At 38.8% G+C, this 21927-nt stretch overlaps 1 protein-coding gene across 1 annotated transcript in view; it reads left to right on the top strand.

Moving 5' to 3' along the window:
- Positions 1 to 18691, top strand: part of LOC104846752 (phospholipid-transporting ATPase ABCA3-like) — a 160954-nt gene extending 142263 nt beyond the window's left edge. The window contains exons 24-30 of the mRNA XM_010598550.3: positions 3316 to 3441; positions 3652 to 3846; positions 9036 to 9223; positions 9851 to 10021; positions 10379 to 10569; positions 17950 to 18023; positions 18426 to 18691. Coding sequence (XP_010596852.1) covers positions 3316 to 3441; positions 3652 to 3846; positions 9036 to 9223; positions 9851 to 10021; positions 10379 to 10569; positions 17950 to 18023; positions 18426 to 18554 — 1074 coding nt within the window. The 3' untranslated portion in view covers positions 18555 to 18691. The remainder of the gene's footprint in view (positions 1 to 3315; positions 3442 to 3651; positions 3847 to 9035; positions 9224 to 9850; positions 10022 to 10378; positions 10570 to 17949; positions 18024 to 18425) is intronic.
- The last annotated feature ends 3236 nt before the right edge of the window (positions 18692 to 21927 follow it).

Raw genomic sequence — 21927 nt, forward strand, 5'->3', positions numbered from 1 at the left:
TCTCTATCACTGCTATCATGATTCTCTCTTTAGCTTTCGAGAGCCTAATTATAGGGTGTCTCAGTGTGAATCTCTTTGAGTTTATCCTACTTGAAGTTCACCAAGCATCTTGGATTTGTGGGCTCATGTCCTTCTCCAGATTTGGGAAATTTTCAGCCATTATTTCTTTAAATATTCTTTCTGTTCCTTTCTCTCTCTCAACTCTTCCTGGGATTCCCGTAATGTTTATGTTGGTTCACTTGATGTTGTCTCATAGTGTTATGGATTGAATTGTGTCCCCCAAAGATGTGGGCCAACTTGGCTAGCCCATGATTCTTAGTATTCTGTGATTGTCCACCATTTTGCCAACTGATGTGATTTTCCCAAGTGTCATAAATTCTACCTCTATGATGTTAATGAGGTAGAATTAGGGGCAGTTATGTTAATGAGGCAGGACTCAATCTGTAGATTAGGTTGTGTTTTAGTGAATCTCTTTTGAGATATAAAAGAGAGAAGCAAACAGAGAAACATGGGGACCTCATACCACCAAGAAACAAGAGCCAGGAGAATAGCGCTTCCTTTGGATCTGGAGTCCCTGCACTGAGAAGCTCCTTGACCAGGGAAGATCGATGGCAAGGACCTTCCCCCAGAGCCAACAGAGAGAGAGCCTTCCTCTGTAGCTGGCACCCTGAATTTGGACTTCTAGCCTCCTAGACTGTGAGAGAATAAATTTTCTCTTTGTTAAAGCCATCCACTTGTGTTATTTCTGTTATAGCAGCACTAGATAACTAAGGGGCATAGTTCCATTAAACTGTCATTAGCAACCATGTTGCTCTTCAGCCTCCATAATTTTGACTATCTTATCCTTTAGTGCATTAATCCTTTCTTCTGCGTGATAAAGTCTGTTAAAACCTTCCAATGTGTTTTTTTTATTTCAGGTATTTCTGTTTGGTTTCATGTTATGGTGTCTGTCTTTTTCAAAATTTTCATTTCGTTCATGCACTGTTTTCTTGATTTCCTTTAGTTTTGTGTGTGTTTAGTTCTTTCAGTTTGTTTAACATTTGTCTTAGTTATCTAGTGTTGCCATAACAGAAATATCACAAGTGGGTGGTTTTAACAAACACAAATTTATTCTCTTTCAGTTTAGGAGGCTGGAAGTTCTAATTCAGGGCACCGGCTGTAGGGGAAGGCTTTTCTCTCTGTGTCGGCCCTGGGGGATGGTCCTTGTCTCTTCAGCTTCTATTCCTTGGCTCCTTGGTGATCTTCCTGTGGCATAGTTTTTATCTTCCCCCATCTCTGCTTACTCCTCTGTCCTGATCTGCTCTTTTTATGTCTCAAAGGTGACTGGCATAAAATACACCCTATACTGATAAGGCCTCTTTCACATGACAAAACCCACTCCCAAATGTGATTATAACCACAAGCATTGGGATTAGTATTTACAAAATATATTTTGGGGGGACACAATTCAATTTATAACATTATTGTTGTATTATAGTCTTCCATTCTATTAATTTGGGCTTCTATAAATGATTCCCCTCTCTTTGTCTTGTTCATTTGGATGGGCCATTGTTTCCATTTTCTTTGTGTCTCTTGTGACTTTTTTTGTAGAAGGTGGGACAATAGAATCTTACAGAGTGTTAGCTTTCTCACTTTCCCCCAGTATTTGGTGTTTTTGACGGCAGTACTTTCTGCAAGAAACTCTTAGGCAGACAGAGCTTTCAGACCTTGCTTGCCGCTCCCCCTTCCTCAGTATGATAGCTCCCTCTTTCTCTCTGTTTTGACTAGGATTCAAAAAGTCCAGACTGAAGTTTCCATCATCCAATGTCACCCAAACAGAACAGACAGCATGTGCTAATAAATCTGTCCACTAGGAGCACAGACCAACAGAACAGAAAACAAGCACTAATCAGTATGTCCAGTAGGGGGCACAGTCATCTTTCTTGGTTATTGTCCCTTCTCTGCTCTGCGTGGGCTGCATTTCTGTGACCATGTTTTTCAGTCGATAAGCCTACACTAAATGAACTGCCTGTAAGGCTGTCCTTGTTTGGGCCTCCCTCCCCTGCTTCGTGAGGGCCCATGTATATAGGAGTTGGAGATTGGAGTAGGCTCAGGTGAGGGGAGCCATGGGTGGGTCAGCTGGGCCTACAGCAGGCTTTCTGCTATGCCAGGAGGGGGATGGATGGGCACATCCCAACAAAGCCCCAGCGGGTTCTGTCTTGTTGATTTCAGAGCCAGAGCTGGAGGCCTTCTCCTTTGCACAGGCAGGCAGTGTGTTGGCTAGGGGAGCAGACTCTGCTGCAAGCCTCATTTTGGTGGTCCACAGCAGTTCTCAACTCTCAGAGAGCGAGGGGTAGGCACACCCTGAATAGACTCCATGGAGATATGTCTTAATGATTTTAGAACCAGAGCTGGGTGCCTTTCCCTGTTTCACAGGCAAGCAGTATGTTGGCTGGGGCAGCAGGATCTGCTGCAAGCACCACTTCTGTAGTCCCCAGCAGCCAACAGTGTGCAACTCTGTGAGGGAGGAGGATGAGGACAACAGGAGAAGTGCTGTTCCTACCACATGAGACTCGTCATCGACTTGTGTCCATCTGCAGTTCCTCGTTGCTGTCTTCTTCCCACTGATTCAGAGTTCCACAGGGCCAAACACAGATTTCTTGCTGTATTTCTTGGTGGACATGTGGGAGGGTCAGAACCTAGACCTGCTCACACCATCATCTTCCCAGAATTCCCAATCATTGACTTTTCAATTGGAGAGTTTTGCATATTATTGATACGGTTGGATATCCAGCTACCAATTTTATTATTTATTTGTCCTCTCTCTTTTTTGTTTCTCCGCTTCCCCTTTCCTGTCTTTTCTTTGGATTATTTGAATATTTTTAGAATTCCATTTTTAATCTTGTCAAAGTCATTTACGATTACAAACTCAGGGTTGCATTTCAGAAAGCTTTCCTACCCTCTTGAGATAACTTTCTTCTTAAGGATTGAGGTCATGCAAACCATTTCTCTGAATGCTTTAAATTCTATCTTTCAAAGATTTAAAGTACACATCTTAACATGTTGAGTCTACTCTATCTTCTGTGTGGGATGCTCTTTCCCACTTCTCTGCTTCTCACCCTTATTCTGCTGATGAACTATTCATTCTTCAAAATTAAGGCAAATTTGTACATGGGAGTTGAGGAGATAATGCAGGAAGTCTCTTAGAAGTGACTAAAACTTTGTTTTGACATCTTTGAAATTATCCCACAGTTTAGCTTCCTTAAAATCACCCATTCTAGACCAGATGCCTAAAGGACATCCATCCACCTCTATGATTCTTGTCTTGAAATACAGGATATAGTTTCCAAGGAATTATCTGGGAAATCTGAAGATGAAGATGTAGAAAATGAAAGGAAAAGAATCCTGGAGCTGCCTTATGAGTACCTGAATACCACAGTACTTATTAAGGAACTCACAAAGGTAACATTCAGTGGCCAATAGTATGTTGGCTTTGTCCTTAGTTAAGAGCATGTCATTAAGGGATCAGTATGGTTCTTTGGGATCCATCTGTATTCTCCCAATATAATAGAAGAGCTCTTGTGAAATTGTCCTATGTAGTGGTCGATAGGGGTCTGATTGTATTTGACCTATAGGTAGTCTTCACTACATTGTGTTTTCTGGATTTTGTAGATATATTTTAATTGTCCAGCCGTTCTGGCTGTGAAAAATATCTCCTTCACAATACAAAAAGGGGAGTGTTTTGGATTGCTTGGATTCAATGGAGCAGGAAAAACCAGTACCTTCCAAATGTTGACTGGAGAAATAACTGCTACTTCTGGGGATATGTTCATTGAAGGCTTTAGCATCACCAATAATATCCTAAAGGTAAGACACTATACTGTCTAAGATGCAAGAAGCATGATGACTTTGGGGTATAGGTAAAAGGCTGGTGGCTAGAGATCATAGATTGGAATCATGGTAGGCATTAATATTGATACTGTTGACTCAATCAGTGGATTATGAATTGAGAAATAAATTTTTGAGAAGATATGGTGAGGTAATAAAAGTATCCTTGCCCTGAGAATCTAAGATCAGAGTGTCTTTTGTGTTTTTTGAAATTATTGGAGTGAGAGTCAAGTTCTCTCAATAGTGCCGGTAACTTATGCCAGACAAGGTGCTATAAGGGTGTGAAGAAGTCAAGACTTGGCAGTAGGAGAAGGTGACCTGCAATTTATTTGTAACCGAGTCCATGGCCCTTCTTACTGAGACCTCAGGAGGAGGATGGCCCTTCACAGAGTGGTTCCAAATCCCTGCATCAGCCAGTCATTGGCTGCACTTGTCACCTGGGAGGGGGTGTGTAACCTTGGGAAGAAGCTAAATAAGGAGATAATTTCAAAAAGAAGGAGATGGCCAAAAGTGTCAAATGCCCAGAAATTTCAGGCAAGGTAAAGCCTAAACAGTGTCTATTGGATTTACTCACTATTACTTCACGAATGAGACTGGCAAGATCATTTGCACCAGGATCAGGTGAGTGGTGGTAATGGGAGCCTGAATGGTGCTATTCATTGTTGCTGTTGTACGTACCATCGAGTTGATTCCAACTCATAACGACCCTATAGGATAGAGTAGAACTGCCCCATAGGGTTTCTGAGAAGCAGCTGGTAGAGTCAAACTGCTGACCTTTTGGTTAGCAGCTCAGCTCTTAACCATTGCGCCACCAGGGCTGTTAGTGTAGACACAGTTATTATGGAATCAGGGCTGGGGGCAGGGGGTTTATGCTATAGTATAAACAGTAGCCTAGTAATCAGATGTGAAGCTAAGGGTGTGAATTATGCTTTGAAGAAAGTAAGCTGTAAAGGAGAGGGAAGAATTAGAATTCACTGAGAGTTTTGAGAAGACAGATGAAGATGTTTTATAAGTTGATCAATACAGTACATCAGTAAAAGTGAAAAGAATGAGCAGAAAGGGATAAGCTGAAGATATAGAGGAAGAAGGGATACATGATGAAAGGAAGTGAATGGGGAAGAAGAGTAAATGGGGTCTCCCCTAAATATCATTACCCATACCACTTATCACATTCCCTTGGGGGTATAGGGTTGATAAAAAACTGTACTCTGACTGAGAGGAGTGGAGAAAGGGGTCAGGCGGGTGGTGGTAATAGAAGCCTGAATGGTGCAATTTGTTCCTCCTTAGTTCATGGATTCAGTAATATAGGATTGAGGGGTGGCATGCATGCAGTAGTCTAGTAATTGGTGTTCCCATGATGTGTATGTTGGTTCACTTCATGTTGTTTCATAATTCTCTTAAAATGTGCTCCGAATTTTTGAGGCTTCTTCCTTGTTCCTCAGCCTCCCAAATTTCAACTACTTTATCATCTATTTTGCTGTTTCTTTTTTCCACATAACCAAATCTGCTGTTGAATCCTTCCATTGTGTTTTTTTCAAGTTTTTGTCTCTTTCAGTTCCAGTATTTCTGTTTGGTTTCTTTTTAGAGTGTCTTTTTGTAATTCCTCATTTTGTCCATGCATTGTTTTCCTGATTTCTTTGTGTTTTCCTTTAGTTCTTTGAACATGTTTAATATTGTGTTATATTCTTTCATTCTTTTCATTATTTGGGCTTCTATAAATGTGATTCCACTCCCTTTGTCTTGTTTATTTGGATGGGGCATCATTTCCATTTTCTCTGTGTGTGTTGTGATTTTTTGTTGCTGTTGTTGCAGTTAGGACATTAGAATTTTACAGATGTTAACTTTCTCAGTGCTGTTTTTAGCAGTAGTACTTTGTGTTATAAACTCTTAAGTAGGCAGAACCTTCAGATCTTGCTTACCATTTCCTCTCGCTCTCTGGGATAGCTACCTCTCCCTCTGTTTTAAATAGGATTTGGAAATTTCAGGTTGAGGTTTCCAATTTTCAGTGTGTCCCAAACACAACAAACAATACACATTAATCACTCTGTTGACTGGAGGGCACAGCCAAACACAAGGGATAACGCACACTAATCATCTGTTCACCAGGGGGCACAGTCTTCTTTCTTTGGTTATTGCTCCCTCCCCTGCTGTTTTCGTGACGGTGTTTTCTTTCAGTCTGGAAGCCCACATCAAATGAACCCCCTGAAGGGCTGGGTTTTGCCCTCAGTTCTTGCCTGTGGCTTCCTCCCTTGCTCTGTTTGGGCTCACTTATATTTGAGCTCTCAATTAGGGGAAGCACAGGCTGATTTTCCTCTGTGTCAGGAGGGGAGGTGTAGGCACTCACAAAAATGGACCCCCAGGGAGATCTGTCTGGTTGATTTCAGAGCCAATGCCTGTCTTACTGATTTTGGTACCTGAGTTCAGAGCCTTTCCTTTCACAGGCTGGCAATGTGTGGGCTAGGGGAATGGGCTGCACTTACCTTGCCTGCTTTCATAGCTCACAGCAGCCCAGGTAACAGACAGACCTTGGTACTCTCCAGAGGAGAAGGGACAGGCAAACCCAAACAGAACCCCAGGGATATCTCTCTTGTTGATTTCAGAGCTTTAGCTAGGGTGCTTTCCCTGGGTATAGGCAGGCAGTGTGTTGGCTGTGAGAACAGGTTTCACTGCAGGGGGTCTTTTGTAGCTGTAGCAGTTTGCAGCAGCTGACAGTCTGCAGTATCAGGCAGTGGAGGGGCAGGCACACTCCTAACAGATCCCCAGAGAGGTCTGCCTTGTTGATTCCAGAAGTGAGGCTTGGGGCCTTTCCCTTTGCATAGGCAGGGAGTATCTTGGCTGGGAGAGCAGACTCTGCTGGGGCTCTTTCCATAGTTGCCAGCAGCCTGCATGATCTGGGGTGGGATGGCAGGATGGTGGGATAAACAGTGTTCCTACCATGTGCAGTTCATCATTGACACATTTATTGACTTATTGACTAATGTCCATCTGGAGTTCTCTGCTCCTGTCCTCTGCTCACCAATTCAGAGTCCCTCAGGGCCAAACACAGTTTTCTTGTATTTCTTGGTGTACATGTGAGGAAGAGTCAGAAGCTAGGCCTATTTATGGAAATGTCCTCTTCTTATGCTTTTTACTCCTTGCTTTATTGCACTGGTTAGAACCCCTACTCAGCACTGAGTAGAAATAGCAATTGCAGACATCTCTTTTCTCAGTCTCAGGGGAAACTTTTTCTTACTCAGACTTTATTTTCCTAGAAAGGTCTTTCTTCCACCCTCACTTCTGGAAGATATTTTCATTGTGTTTAGAGTTCAAGGATTACAGTTATTTTCTTTTAGCATATTGAAGATATTGTTTCACTATCATCTAGCTTTCATCACTGCTCTTGAGAAGTCAGCGATCAGTCTGACACTCATGTATAATCTTTCTTTTCTCTGTGGGTTCTTTTAAAACTTTCTCTTTGTTATTTCATAAGCTTGGAATTTGCTGATATTCTTGAATTTAACAGTTGGTATCTTTAATTTGGACCAATAAACACCATCAAGGTAAATGGTGAAGATGGTGAAGAAATGATTTAATTCTATGGAAGCAGCAGTCAAGAAATCAAACAACGTATTGCATTTGGCAAATCTGTAAAAGACCTCCTTAAAGTATTAAAAAGCAAAGATGTTACTTTGATGACTAAGTGTACCTGACCCAAGCCATGTATTTTCAATCGCCTCATATGCATGCAATAGCTGGAAAATGAAAAAGAAGACAGGGGAAGAATTGACAAATTTGAATTGTGGTATTGACAAGGAATATTCTATAGTGGATTTCCAGAAGAATGAACAAATCATTCTTGGAAGGAGTACAGCTAGAATGCTTTTAGAAGCAAGTATGCAAGTATGGCAAGGGTTCATCTTGCTTACTCTGGACGTGTTATCAGGGAAGACCAGTCACTAGAAAAGAACATCACATTTGGTAAAGTAGAGGTTCAGTGAAAAAGAGGGGAAAGCTAAATGAGATGCATTAACACAATGGTTGCAACAATGGGTTCAAACATAGCTATAATTGTGAGGATGGCATGAGACCTGGCAATGTTTTGTTATGTTACACGTAAGGTCACTGTGAGTCAGAGCTGACTTGACAGCAACTTCCTTCCTTTCCTATCCTTCCCTTTTTTCTGCCTCCAATTATCCATATGATGTTACATTTCTCTATTTCTCAGTATCACTTTCATAGTTTCCCTCTTTATATTCTTTGTGCTGAATTCTAGGTACTTTCTTTTGACCTATTCCAACTTAAATATTATTTCTTTCATTGTGACCAATCTGTTGTCAAACCCACTGATAAAATTTGTAACATAACATGTTTTTTAAATTTTTAGATGCTATATTTGATTCTTTTCCAAAATGTCTACCCTAGGTGACTGTTCATACTTTGCACTTTCATGAAGATATTTTTAAAGATTTTAAAATTTATTTAAACACAGCATTTTTTTTTTTATGTTCTGCTAATCTCAATAGTGAAGTAATTACAAGTTTGTTTCTGATGAGTATTGTTTCTGCCAGTGTCATTGATGGTGTCTCGTTTACTTGATTATCTTTGCATGGAGCTCATTTTCCTTAAAAAATTATATGTGTGTAGGATAAAGGGGATTTAAGTTACTTCTTTTAAGAGTCTAAGGACATGAACAGTTAGGGATTACTGCAAATTAAATTACATTCATAACATTTTCTCTCACTACCTAAGCTATTGCACTTGAATGCAAACCTATAGAAAGTTTGGGTTAATTGCCAAAGCAACACTCCATGCAGTTTCACGGGAGTGGGGACAGGGAAAGGCTTTGCTTCTGGTTCTGCATTACTGTGAAACAAGGCCTACATGTACAAAAACATCCAAGGAGTTCCTGATTAATGAGGAAAGCAAATTGAAAGGGCTCTGGGATTTCATTTCTACATTCCTCTTTCCTAGGATCACCAAAATGGGAATGGAAAAAAAAAACAAACTATGATTCCAATTTATTACAATAAGCTTTGTTGGCTGAAATTTTATAGCTATTAGGAGAGAAAAAAATTTTGGCAGGACTCTTAGACATGTGACCTGGAGGAATTCAGGTCTTTTATCTCATCTGTGGATGCTCAGTGGGATAGATGACTTGGGTCCTTACTTAAGGCAGTTCTTCTAATCAGGTGAGATCGAGAATTGGCTATTGTCCTCAATCTGATGCCTTGCTGGAGTACATGACTGGTCGGGAAATAATGATCATGTATGCCAGAATATGGGGAGTCTCTGAGCGCCAGATTCACCTGTATGTGAACAACTGGTTGAACTCACTACACCTGGAGTCCCATGCTGACAAGCTTATCCACACCTACAGGTGAGGCAATATGCTCCTGCTCTTTTTGTTGCTGCTGCCAATATTGAGGTGCCTCCATATGTTCCTGTTTGAAACAAATGCCCACAGTGCTATCTAAGCCCCTCTGTCACAGTTATCTAATTGTGAAGTTGTCTAGTGCCTTGCTAGGTTGCAGATAAGGCAGATCAATATAGTTTCATGTTTCCCCTCCGCAGAGATGAAACTCAAAATCCTAGTTCTCTTTGAACTGTAGCCTTGGAACTTCAAAAGGAAGCATCTTCTTCCTAGTCTCCCTATGGTTATTTGTCTCCCAAGTAAGGAGAACTGTGAGGCTCTTTCTTCTTACGTACCTGGGAAACCTATGGTACCCTAAGAAGAAGTAAATAAATGCCACTGATAACACTGCTGAAATCAGTTACATAAACATAAGTCACTCCTCTACATTACATATGAAAGTGAATTGATATATACACCTTTACCTGGACCTGCTGCTTTATTGAAGTTACATCTAATCAGCATCATGGATGTCCATATTAAGTGTCTTCTGGGACCCTCAGCATTTTAGATGATTGTGTTAATTCTTTCCCATAAATAACTGATTTGTATAGTCTCCTCTTTCGCACTTTTTCCCCTTCCTTCAACATGAAGTGGAGGAAACAAACGTAGACTGAGTACTGTTATTGCCTTAATGGGAAGGCCCTCAGTCATCTTCCTGGATGAGCCATCAACTGGCATGGACCCAGTAGTTCGGCGCCTGCTCTGGAATCTAATAACACAGACACGTGAATCTGGCAAAGCCATCATCGTAACCTCCCACAGGTGCGGCTCATTTGGGAGTCTTGGTTGGGGGTTGGCAGGAATGTTGGACAATGAAACTTGTCTGAGTATGTGAGTTCCTCATTAATCCTAATGAATGGAACAGCCAAGAATCCTCACTGAGTTAAATAACTAAGGATGGGAAGAGGGCAGGAAGTTTAGGAAATGTTCCTTTGGAGGATTTGGTCCTCTACTACTTTGCATTTGAAAACTTCCCACATCCCAGCTATGAACCTAATGATGGGCAAATGCAACTTCCCATTGCAAAGAGTCACAGAATTCTCCCACTGTTTGAACTACAGAATGTCCTATAAAGGGGAACTTGTAGCCTTACATTGTTCTGGTATCTTGTTTTGCCAGTATGGAGGAATGTGAAGTCCTTTGTACCAGGCTGGCCATTATGGTGAAGGGGAAGTTGATGTGCTTGGGCAGCCCTCAGCACCTCAAGAACAAGTTTGGCCAGTTGTACATCCTGAAGGTCAAGGTCAAACCTGATATGAATAAGGATAAATTAGATGATTTAAAAAATTTCATCTCAACAACCTTCCCAGGTAAATGAAGTTGGGCTAATTTTTTTAGAGATACATTAAATCATAATTGTTTTTCTCACAATCCATACATTTTATATCTTCAATAGCTGTTTCCTGTGAGTTATTAATATTTATAGATCTTCCATACTGAATTCCTTTTGGGGTGCTTGTTACTATGAACTTTTTTGGCCTGGTTATGATAAGAACTTTCAGAGAAAACAAAGGATCTCACCAAGTTCTTGCATCAACTAGTAAGGCAGTTGTAGCTTTATGCTGTCCACAGGAATTATAGACCTAAAGTCATATTTTTTTAGCATAATTTTCAATTATTTGTACATATTATCCATGAAAAATTTTCAGGGTGTTTTCCCTTACACTAAAAGCATGTAATTCTGGTCTTTTGCTGTCAGAATCAGGATATGGTTTTGAAATGTAAACTAGAACCACTAAGTTTCTTCCTCTTCTTTCTAGGATAGTCCTGCTTTTGGGTGCTAAATTCAACAAGCACCTCTCTGCCTACATGGTACAGTACCACAGACAGCAACTATTTCCTTCTGTCCCTTACCTCTCTTTCCTAAACATAAAGCAGGGGCATGGCAACATTTTCTATAATTCTGGTTTGTCATTTTAATTTCCATTTTGCTACACTGAGCAAAATATCACAGAAATTTCTCATGTGTCAGGCTGAGAACCTGGAACTTTATCTTCTAGACAGTGGAAAATAGCATGATTGATTACACAGTAGGAATGGACAGCAGAAAATAGAAAAATGGGTGGAAGAGCAGATGTGGAAGAGCAGATGTGAGGAAGAACTAATGATTATGATGTGTCCACGACACAGGCAGATGGCTATGTCCATTAAGAAGTTGAATTTTTGCTTATCCAGTCATTTGGCAAATATTTTCAGTACTTATTGTATCAGAGTTCTATTTGATGTTGTTCCTAAATCACTATAAAGAGAAGCCGTGACCAAAACAAAATCTCCTTTACTGTAAGCTGTCCTAGAAACTTGCTGTACTTGAAGAATGGACTCTAAACACTGACCAGAGCCCTATCCTCAGGGATGTGGACACAACTGCTTTAAAAGGAATGTGGGTTTGATACAACGTTCCTAACTATAGGGGGTAGTTGCCCAGTCCTTCCTCATATTATTCTTGAACAAATACCTGTTCAAATAGGACACAATTTGAAAAAAATTCACATGGGGCCTATAAATATTAACTTTTGAAAAGATAAAATAAATATTACAAAGGATAGATGGCATATACATTTCAAAAGAGAACTTAACTACAGGAATCTGAGAATATTTAGGGGAAATAATTCTACACCGTTTCAAAGAAATTTAAGTGACCATATTTTTTTAGAATAAATACACAAATAGGATGACTTTATTTCTACAGTATGGAAGATTACATATTCTGAAAAACACTCCTGGTAAAATAAAACTAGAATGTAGTAAAAATAAAAATATTTTAATATAGCATCTGGCTATATAACTTTATTAGCTTTACAGCTGTGGTGCTCCTTTCTCAGAAACAAACACGAGAAAATTATTTAACAACCAATAAAGAAAAAAGGGAAAAAAGGATAAACAATGCAAGAAAATGGAAAGAGCAAGCTAAGAGACGAGAGCAAGCAAAAGAAAATCCAAATCCTGGATTTTAACAGTGGGTTATCTAATATAATGGCAAAAGCACAAACAGCAGAAGACAAATAAAAGGCATCTCATAAAAATTAAAAACTTTTGTTCATCAAAAGACTACAAAAAAAAGTGAAAAGACAAGCTAATGACTAGGACAATATCTTTGAAAACCATATATCCAATAAGAATCTAATAACAAAAAAATATATAAAACTTTGACAGCCTAAGAACAGAGAGACAAAGAATTCAATCATAAAATGGGCAAAGGACTTGAATAGACATTTCACAAGAGGACATTCAAATGGCCACCAAACACATGAAAAGATGCTCAAGATCATTAGCCATCAGAGAGATGCAAATCAAAACCAAATGAGATACTATTTCACTCCCACTAGGATGGCTAAGATTAAAAAAAAAAAAAAAAAAACAGAAAATAACAAATGTTGGTGAGGATGTAGGGAAATTTGAACCCTAATCCATTGCTGGGTTCAAATTTCCTAATCCATTGCTGGGTGCAAAATGGTACAGCTGTTGTGAAAAACACTGTGGTAGGTCCTCAAAATACCAAAAATAGAACTGTCATATGACCTAGCAATTCTAGATATATACCCAAAAGACGTGAAAGCAGACTCAAACAGAGACTGGTACACCAATGTTCATTGCAGCACTCTTCACACTAGCCAAAAAAGTAGAAACAACCTAAATGCCCATCAGGAGGTGAATGGATAAACAAAATGTGGTACATATATACAATGGAATACTACTCGGCCAGTAGAATTCTTGATATGTGCTACAATATAGATGTAACTTGAAGATAAAAAAAAAAAACACTGAGTGAAATAAGTCAGTCACAGAAGGACAAATATTGTATGGCTTCACTTATATAAGAAGAAAAGAAAAGGCAAGTGTACAGGGGCCAAAGTTTATTAGTGGTTACCAGCGGCAGGAGAGAAGGGGAAAGGGGGTTCATTGAGTAAGGGAAGCACTGAACACTCAATTATTGTAACTGCTGTCAATAAGTTGTACCCGTGTAAAAATTTGAACTGGCAAAAGTTGTATGGTAGATACTTTTACAACAAAGACAAAAAAAAAAAAAAAAAGCTGCTGAGTGACGCAGTAAGCCTCCATCTTTGAGCTGGACACCACTGTTTCCAATTCTGCCAGTCAAGAGATTTGGTTTCTATGCAATGTGCACACTGCCCTTCTCTTTTCTAAGACAGGGATTAAGTTTCTAGCAGGGCTTTGACCCATAATTTTTCCCATTCCTGTTATTGCTCCAGTTCATCCACATTTTAAAAATTTGTATCTGTTCAAGTGTTGCTTCACTGGCCATGAATGAACTGGACAGATCCGTTTTGAAACCCTGTTATGACTAAAAAACTCATGGGATTTGATTCCTTGGTTTGGAGGCTTAGAGTGATGGTTTCATGGGACATCCTAGTTAACTGGCCTAATAACTTGTTTAGTGCTTCTGTTCTACCTCTTAGTTCACTGCATAGTGCCTGGGGTTTTAAAAGCTTGGAAGCGGTCATCCAAGGTACAATAATTGGTCTCTATTGGCCTGGGGCAACAAAGAAAGAAGGAGAATCAGGAATAGGAGGGGGATGTGGAATGTGTGACTAATTGCCTCAATAAACAACTGCTTCCTTTGCCATGAGACCACAAAAACTGGATGGTGCCATCTACCATTACAGAACATTTTGATCAATGATTCCATAGAAGAATCCTGATCAAAAGGGGGAAAATGCAGAACAGAAATTTAATTTGAATGGCCTCCAGACTTTCTGGAGCCAGAGGGGTTTAGATGAACCCCTGAAAATATTGCCCTGAGATAATCTTTAAGCCTTAAACCAAAAATATCCCCTGAAGTCTTCTTAAAATCAAATAATAGTTTAGCTTAACTAGTAAAAAATGTCTGCCTTGAGCATTATGCCCTTTTCAGAACTATCTAAATGGAACCAAAATGACTATACCAACTCCAAAGATAGGAACCTTAGGGGGCAGTGAGTTTATGTTAATGGAGGAGGAACAACTCAGAAAAGAATGAGAATCATTGCACAACTTGAAGAATGTAATCAGTGACACTGAATTGAACATGTAGAAATGGTCGCATTGGTATGTGTTTTGCAGTATATATTCCCAACAATAACAAAATAAAATTTAAAGAAATAGTAAAAAAAGAAATATTGATAAGCATTCAAGAGAAAGTGAGAGGAAGCAAGGCAATCACAATCCAATACAACTAAGAAAACAGTCTCCCAAGAAAGCAACAGAGTAGAACAAATACTAAAAACTATTATTCAAGAAACTTTCCTGAAATAAAACAGGACAAACCTACATATTGAAAGAGCAGCGAATACACCTGAAAAATCATCAACACCAAGAAATATTCTAATTTAACAGTTATATTTTACCTATTAAGGGAAGGAGTCTTTGGATCCAGATTCCCATTTACAAGGGGGAAAAAAAAAACAGATAGATCTCAGACTTTGTGACAAGGGCATTTTATACTAGGAAAAAATGCAACATATTTAAGAAACTCAATTAAAAAAAAAAGCAAGCCAAGGGTTTTATATCCAGCCAAAATGACCTTCAAGAATAAAAGTCACAAACAGCTATCAACACATAAGAACTCAGGGAATATTGTCCCCATAAGCTCTTTCTAAAGATTATACAAAGAAAAAAAATCAAATCAACTAAGAAATGATTAGAGAAGCTTCTGTGTAAGAACCTTTGGTGAGCATTGAATATATTTAACCCTAAAACTTAGCCTAAATGAAGGGGATCCGGATCATAGACTATTACATAATTGGTACACGTTTTAGAAACATATGTAAAATATAATTTTCAAAAATGGAGAAGACAGATTATAAAGTAGAATATGCTTACTGAATGCCATTATTAACATGGAATAAAAGTATTTTACTATAATTTAGATGCAGGGAAAGGAAGGTAAAAGATGACTAGCACATTCAATGTCATGCTTAATAGGAAACCAAAAGACATTATCTTAAAAAGAAAACACACTGTATATGAAAATCAACTTAAAGTGGATCAATGACCTAAATATGAGATCTAAAACCATAAAAATCTTAGAAGAAAACATAGAAGTAAATCTTCAGAAACTTGTTTTTGGCAATGGGTTAATAACACGAAAAGCATGAGTAACAAAAGAAAAAAAATAGATACACTGGACTTCATAAAAATTAATAACTTTTGTGCATCAAAGGACTTTATCAACAAAATGAAGAGACAACCTACAGAATGGGAGAAAATATTTAGAACCATGTATCTGATCAGGGTTAATATCCAGAATATATAAAGAACTCCCACAGTCAACAACAACAAGACAGACAACCCAGTTTAAAAATGGGCAAAGGATTTGAATAGACATTTCTAGAAAAAAGCTCTACAAGTGGCCAATAAACACATGAAATGATGCTCAACGTTATTCATTCCAAACCAAAAAACTCGTTGCCATCAAGTCGATTCTGACTCATAGCAACCCTGTAGGACAAACTAGAGCTGCCCCATAGAATTTCCAAGGAGCGCTTGGTGAATTTGAACTGCCAGCGTTTTTGGTTAGCTGCTGTAGCACTTAACCGCTACGCCACCAAGGTTTCCATTAGTCATTAGGTAAGTGCAAATGGAAAACACAGTAAGATGCTACTTTACCCCTACTAAACCAGCTGCTGTCGAGTAGACTGTAACTCATGGCAGCCCCAGAGTAGAACTGTGCTCCATGGAGTTTTCAGGGACTGATTTTTTCAGTAGATCACCAAGCATTTCTTCAGTGGTGCCTCTGGGTGGACTTGAACCTTTAATCTTTCAGTTAGCAATCTATCTATATACGTATACACATATTTTATAAATTTATATTTGTCTTTATATATATTTATATAACTTATATATAATTATAAAGCAATATGGAAGAACTACTGCCAAATATATCAGTACTTCAAATGAATGCAAATAGGCTTAATTCCCCTTTAAATAAAGAAAAAAATTTCAGACTGGTTAACAAACAAAATCTAACTCTTTGCTATCTATGTGAGAGATACTACTAAAATTAATTGAATACGAGAGGTTAAAAATAAAAGAATGGGCATCGTGCTCTCATGCTAACCCGCACTTGGCCTGTAGTCATGCATTAAAAAGTTTTAGCTAAATCTTCTCACCAGCTTGTATGGCATCTGCCAGTGTCTGCCTTGTGCCAGCAGATGCTCTGGTCCTGTTTCTCCCTGCAGGTACCTGTCTGTCCCCAGATTTTGGGTTGGTTGTTTCCCCTGTGGTTGCCCCATGGGAGAACTGATGGGTTCAAGAAAAGTCATTAATTCCGTTTGTTCAGCCTTATTTTGTTATAAAGGGTGGAAGGGACACTCTTTCCAGTTCTCTGTATCTCCAAGGTGAAACCAAAATCGGTATAAACAATTTTAAAAAGAGAAATGGCCCAACAGTTCTACCTGTGATTGAGGAGATAGGTGAAATAGTATTTAAATCAGCAATATTCAGCAATAATACTGATAGACCCATACATCTATCAGTAGTTGAGTGGAAAATAAATGATAGAATATTCATACACCAGAGTACTCTCCAGATAGGACAATGAATGAATAATAGCTGTATGCAACAACATGAATGAATCTTATTATCATAATATTGACTAACAGAACAAGAAAGAACGTACACTAGATGATTCTATTATCAATTCATTCTGTACCTTCTGTCAAGTTCAAAAGTAGGAAAAACCAAGCTATAATTTTTAGAGCTACAAATTTTAAGTAAAAAGACAATAAAAAAAAAAGGAGATGCTCACGACAACAGTGAAAGTATTGGTTACTTTTTCTGGGAAACAGACACTGGGAAGTGTAACATGGGCATGTCTGGGGTACCATTACTTGACCCACACTGGGTGGTTTCATGAGTGTTTACTTTGAAGAATTCATTAAATATGTTTGAGATATTTCATAATAGAATAGCTGTTATGTGATCATGGACACAAGACATATATTAAGATTACTATGAAAAATCACACACCATTTCAAACACTTTTTTTTCTTTTAAACATTTTAATCTTAGTTAATTCAATTTACAATAATCTGCAAATATGCAATTATATATATATATCTGTGTGTGTGTGTGTGTGTGTGTTCTAAATTAGGAATGGATACCACGCTCTTTGCTCTTATTCCTTCAGTAGATTCTTAACTCACGTATAAAAGAAACAAGAACATGCAGCCTGACTTGGCTGCTTTATAGTTCTGATTTCATCTTTCACATGGCATGGAGATTGCATAATCATGAGAATAGGGAGGAGGGCTTCTCCTCATCTCCTTCCCACCAAACATACTATATGTGCATGCGTACACATGGAACCAGGGGGAAAATGCTCCGAATCCATATTCTCAGCACTACGTTTAGGAATAACATCTTGTAGTAACACTAGAGTTTTAGAAGGCTCAGGTTTTTTATATTGGGCATGTGAGGTGACACTTTTCCTGTGCCTAAAAGTGAGTAGCCTCAACAATTGGTGTAAACACCAAATAATATTATTTCAGCAGGAATAAATCTGCTGAAAGAATTAACCATGACACCATGCACGCCTATCAGCGAGTGTGGGCTTTTGGATTTTGTATCCTTTTATATTAACTGCATCAATTCACCCTTCTATTGCATATACTTAAATTGATGTAGCAGTGACTCAGCAATTTCAAATGGAATATGTAAGATATTCACCTGTCATATCTTTCCTTTCTTAGGAAGTGTCATTAATCAGGAGACTCAAAGGGTTATTAACTACTACATCCCCAGCAAGGACAATAGCTGGGCAAAGGTGACTATAGAAACCATGCCCTTCTAACATTACATGTTAAGAGAGCACTAATGATGGCAAGTATTTGATATTCAAGCATGTAGAAGCGGAGCCTGGCATTGTGGCAGGAGCAGAGGCTTTAGGGTACTTTTCAGAGGCCCTGGATAAGTTTAATTGCTTGAACTTTCTGGCCATAAATTTCATTATTATTCGATGCCCATCAACACAATGGGGACAGAGAGCTGCCTTCTCTCTGTTTCTCGATTTTCTATTCCTTGTACTTTCTCACCTTCCCCTTCTCTGCCTTTTGTCCTCTAGTAAAAATTTGGCAGGAGTTGGGGGAATGTGATGAGGGGAGGTTCATCTGGGTTGGGGATCATGAGGGGTTTGCAATGGTAACTGCGTTTGTTGCTGTTCTTAAAGGTGTTTGGAATTTTGGAGGAAGCAAAAGAGCAATTTGACTTAGAAGACTATTCCATCAGTCAGGTAACACTGGAACAAGTCTTCCTGACCTTTGCTCACCCAGATAAAAAAGATGATTTTGAGAAATAGATACCACGAGATTCAGTTAAAACCAGTGTCTTTCTTGGACTGCTGTCTACTATATCTGGATACATAGAGGGACATTCCTGTGTATGTATATCTTGGTGTAAATACATGTATGTAATAAAGAGTCCACTAAAGGAGAGTGTTTGTCTCCTTATTTGTAGATTTAGGTGAGTGGCCTTTGTATTCACCCTGTGCAAATCTAAGGACATTTGGTGAAATTCCTGTTTTCTGTCTAAGAAATAAGGAAGAACAGCATTTATCAGTGTGGGGACAATTCTTTGGCATTCTGAATGTTTGAACGGAAACATCTAGAAATGATGGTGCTGTCAGATGGGACAGCCCAAACAGCAAGGACTTTGTTTTAGCAGCTGAGTTATAGAAAAGAGGAGCATAAGATCTAGAGCAAATCATCTTTATTATGGACACACACACACACAACAATTTTACACTGAAAAGAGTGTAATTATAATCAAGTTTTGAGTGACGAGTGAGTTACTGTTTCCAAAACCCAAACCCAGATTTTACATTTATAAGAGAGTCTTTGCACCAAGAATATTCAGAGTCTAGGAACAGAAAGCAAAAAAGGAATTTCTTTTTAAAATAGTGTGTTTTCCTTTCCTTTTTTGCCTCATCTCTAATTTAGAAGGGGCCAAGGAGAAGTTAAGGAGAGAAGGAGGGAGTTAAAGAGCTTTTCTTCTGATTCTTGTCTGGGCAGATTGAGGTCTACATTCAAAATCCCTATTGCAATAGAGTAGATTCTGACTCATAGCGACCCTAAAGGACAGAGTAGAACTGCCCCATATGGTTTCCAAGGCTGTAATCACTAGGGAAGCAGACATTTTGGTTAGCAGCTGAGTGCTTGCTTAATCACGGTGCCACCAGACCTCCTTGAGTCCCCCATAAGCAACATGAAAAACCTAAGCACATCTCCAGGATTCTTGGGCAGATGAGCAGATAAGTAGAGATGATCCTGGAGGAATCACAAGATAGAGGGAGTCCATGAAGCTGCTCTGTTTTGGGGTAATCTGTTCAAGGTTTTTATATCTTCAATTTCATATCATCAGTTTTAATAAAGCAGTATCCAGAAGCTATTCACTATTGTTTTTAGCTGCAGTGTAAATTTCCTATGGCTTCTATTCCCAGAATTGCCCTAGATCTCTGGCAAGTGATCTCTGGCAAAAAATTTCCACCAGGTTGGCCATCTTTAAGAAGGGAGAGGGAACTCACTTTATTAAGCCCTTAGTCTACTTCTGAGCCAACATGTCTTAAGGCAATCATTATTTTCCCCCCAGCTCTCCAAGAAGTGCATTTATAAAGGTCTAGTTGACAATGACATTGTGTTCATTATCAAAAAGAACATTTCAAGGTCTATGCCAAAGTACAACACTGTCAGTGATAAGATAATATTCATACGCCTAAAAAGAAGACCAGTTAATAACGATTATTATCCAAATTTACACGCTAACCACTAAGGCCAAAGATGAAAAATTAAAGATTTTTCAGCTTCTGCAGTCTGAAATTGATCAAACATGCTGTCGAGATGCATTGATAATTACTGGCAATTGGAATGTGAAAGTTGCAAACAAAGAAGATTGGTAGTTGGAAAATACTACCTTTGTGATAGAAATGATGCCGGAGATCGCATGACAGAATTTTGCAGGACCAAGGACGTCTTCAATGCAGATACCTTTTTTTCAACAACATAAATGACGACAGTATACATGGACTTCACCAAATGGAATACACAGGAATCAAATCTACTACATCTATGGAAAGAGTCAATGGAAAAGCTCTATTATTAGAACAAGCCCAGGGGCCTACTGTGGAACAGACCATCAATTGCTCATATGCAAATTCAAGTTGAAGTTGAAGAGAATTAGAAGTCCACGAGAGCCAAAGTATGACCTTGAGTATATCCCACCTGAATTTAGAGACCATCTCAAGAATAGATTTGATGCACTGAACACTAATGACCGAAGACCAGATGAGTTGTGGAACAACATCAAGGACATCATACATGAAGAAAGCAAGAGGTCATTATAAAGACAGGAAAGAAAGAAAAGACCAAAATAGATGTCAGAAGAGACTCTGAAACTTGCTCTTGAACACAGAGTAGCTAAAGCAAAAGGATGAAATGAAATAAAAGAGCTGAAGAGAAGATTTGAAAGGGCGGCTCGAGAAGACAAAGTAGAGTATTATAATGATATGTGCAAAAAACTGGAGATAAAAAACCAAAAGGGAAGAACATGCTCAGCATTTCTCAAGCTGAAAGAACTGAAGAAAAAATTCAAGCCTCAAGTTGCAATACTGAAGGATTCTGCAGGGAAAATACTGAATGATGCAGGAAGTGTCAAAAGAAGATGGAGGGAATACACAGAATCACTGCACCAGAAAAAACTGATCAACATTCAACCATTTGAGGGAGTAGCATCTGATCAAGACCTGATGGTGCTGAAGGAAGAGGGCCAAGCTGCACTGAAAGCACTGGAGAAAAACAAGCCTCCAGGAATTGACAGGATACCAGTTGAGATGTTTCAACAAATGGATTAAAAAAAAAAAAAATGGATGCAGCACTGGCAATGCTCACTTGTCTATGCAAAGAAATTGAGAAGAGAGCTACCTGGCCAACTGACTGGAAGAGATCCATATTTGTACCGATTCCAAAGAAAGGTGATCCAGCAGAATGTGGAAATTATTGGACAATACCATTAATATCACACACAAGTAAAATTTTGCTAAAGATCATTAAAAAATGGTTGCAGTGGTACAACAACAGGGAACTGGCAGAAATTCAAGCTGAATTCAGAAGAGGATGTGGAACAAGGCTGTTGATGTCAGATAGATCATGGCTGAAAACAGAGAATACCAGAAAGATGTTTACCTGTATTTTATTGGCTATGCAAAGGCATTTGACTATGTGGATCATAATAAATTATGGATAACATTGCAAAGAATGGGAATTCCAGAACACTTAATTGTGCTCATGAAAAACCTGTACTTAGACCAAGAGGCAGTTGTTTGGACAAACAAGGGGATACTGATTGGTTTAAAGTCAGGAAAGGTGTGCGTCAGGTTTGTATTCTTTCACCATACCCATTTAATCTGTATGCTGAACAAATAATACAAGAAGCTGGACTATATGAAGAAGAACGGGGCATCAGGATTGGAGGAAGACTCATTAACAACCTGCGTTATGCAGATGACACAACCTTGCTTGCTGAAAGTGAAGAGGACTTGAAGCATTTACTAATGAAGATCAAAGACCACAGCCTTCAGTATGGATTACACCTCAACATAAAGAAAACAAAAATCCTCACAACTGGACCAATAAGCAATATCACCATAAATGGAGAAAAGATTGAAGTTGTCAAGCATT

The sequence above is a fragment of the Loxodonta africana genome, chromosome 12, assembly GCF_030014295.1.
Source record: "Loxodonta africana isolate mLoxAfr1 chromosome 12, mLoxAfr1.hap2, whole genome shotgun sequence".
NCBI lineage: Eukaryota > Metazoa > Chordata > Mammalia > Proboscidea > Elephantidae > Loxodonta > Loxodonta africana.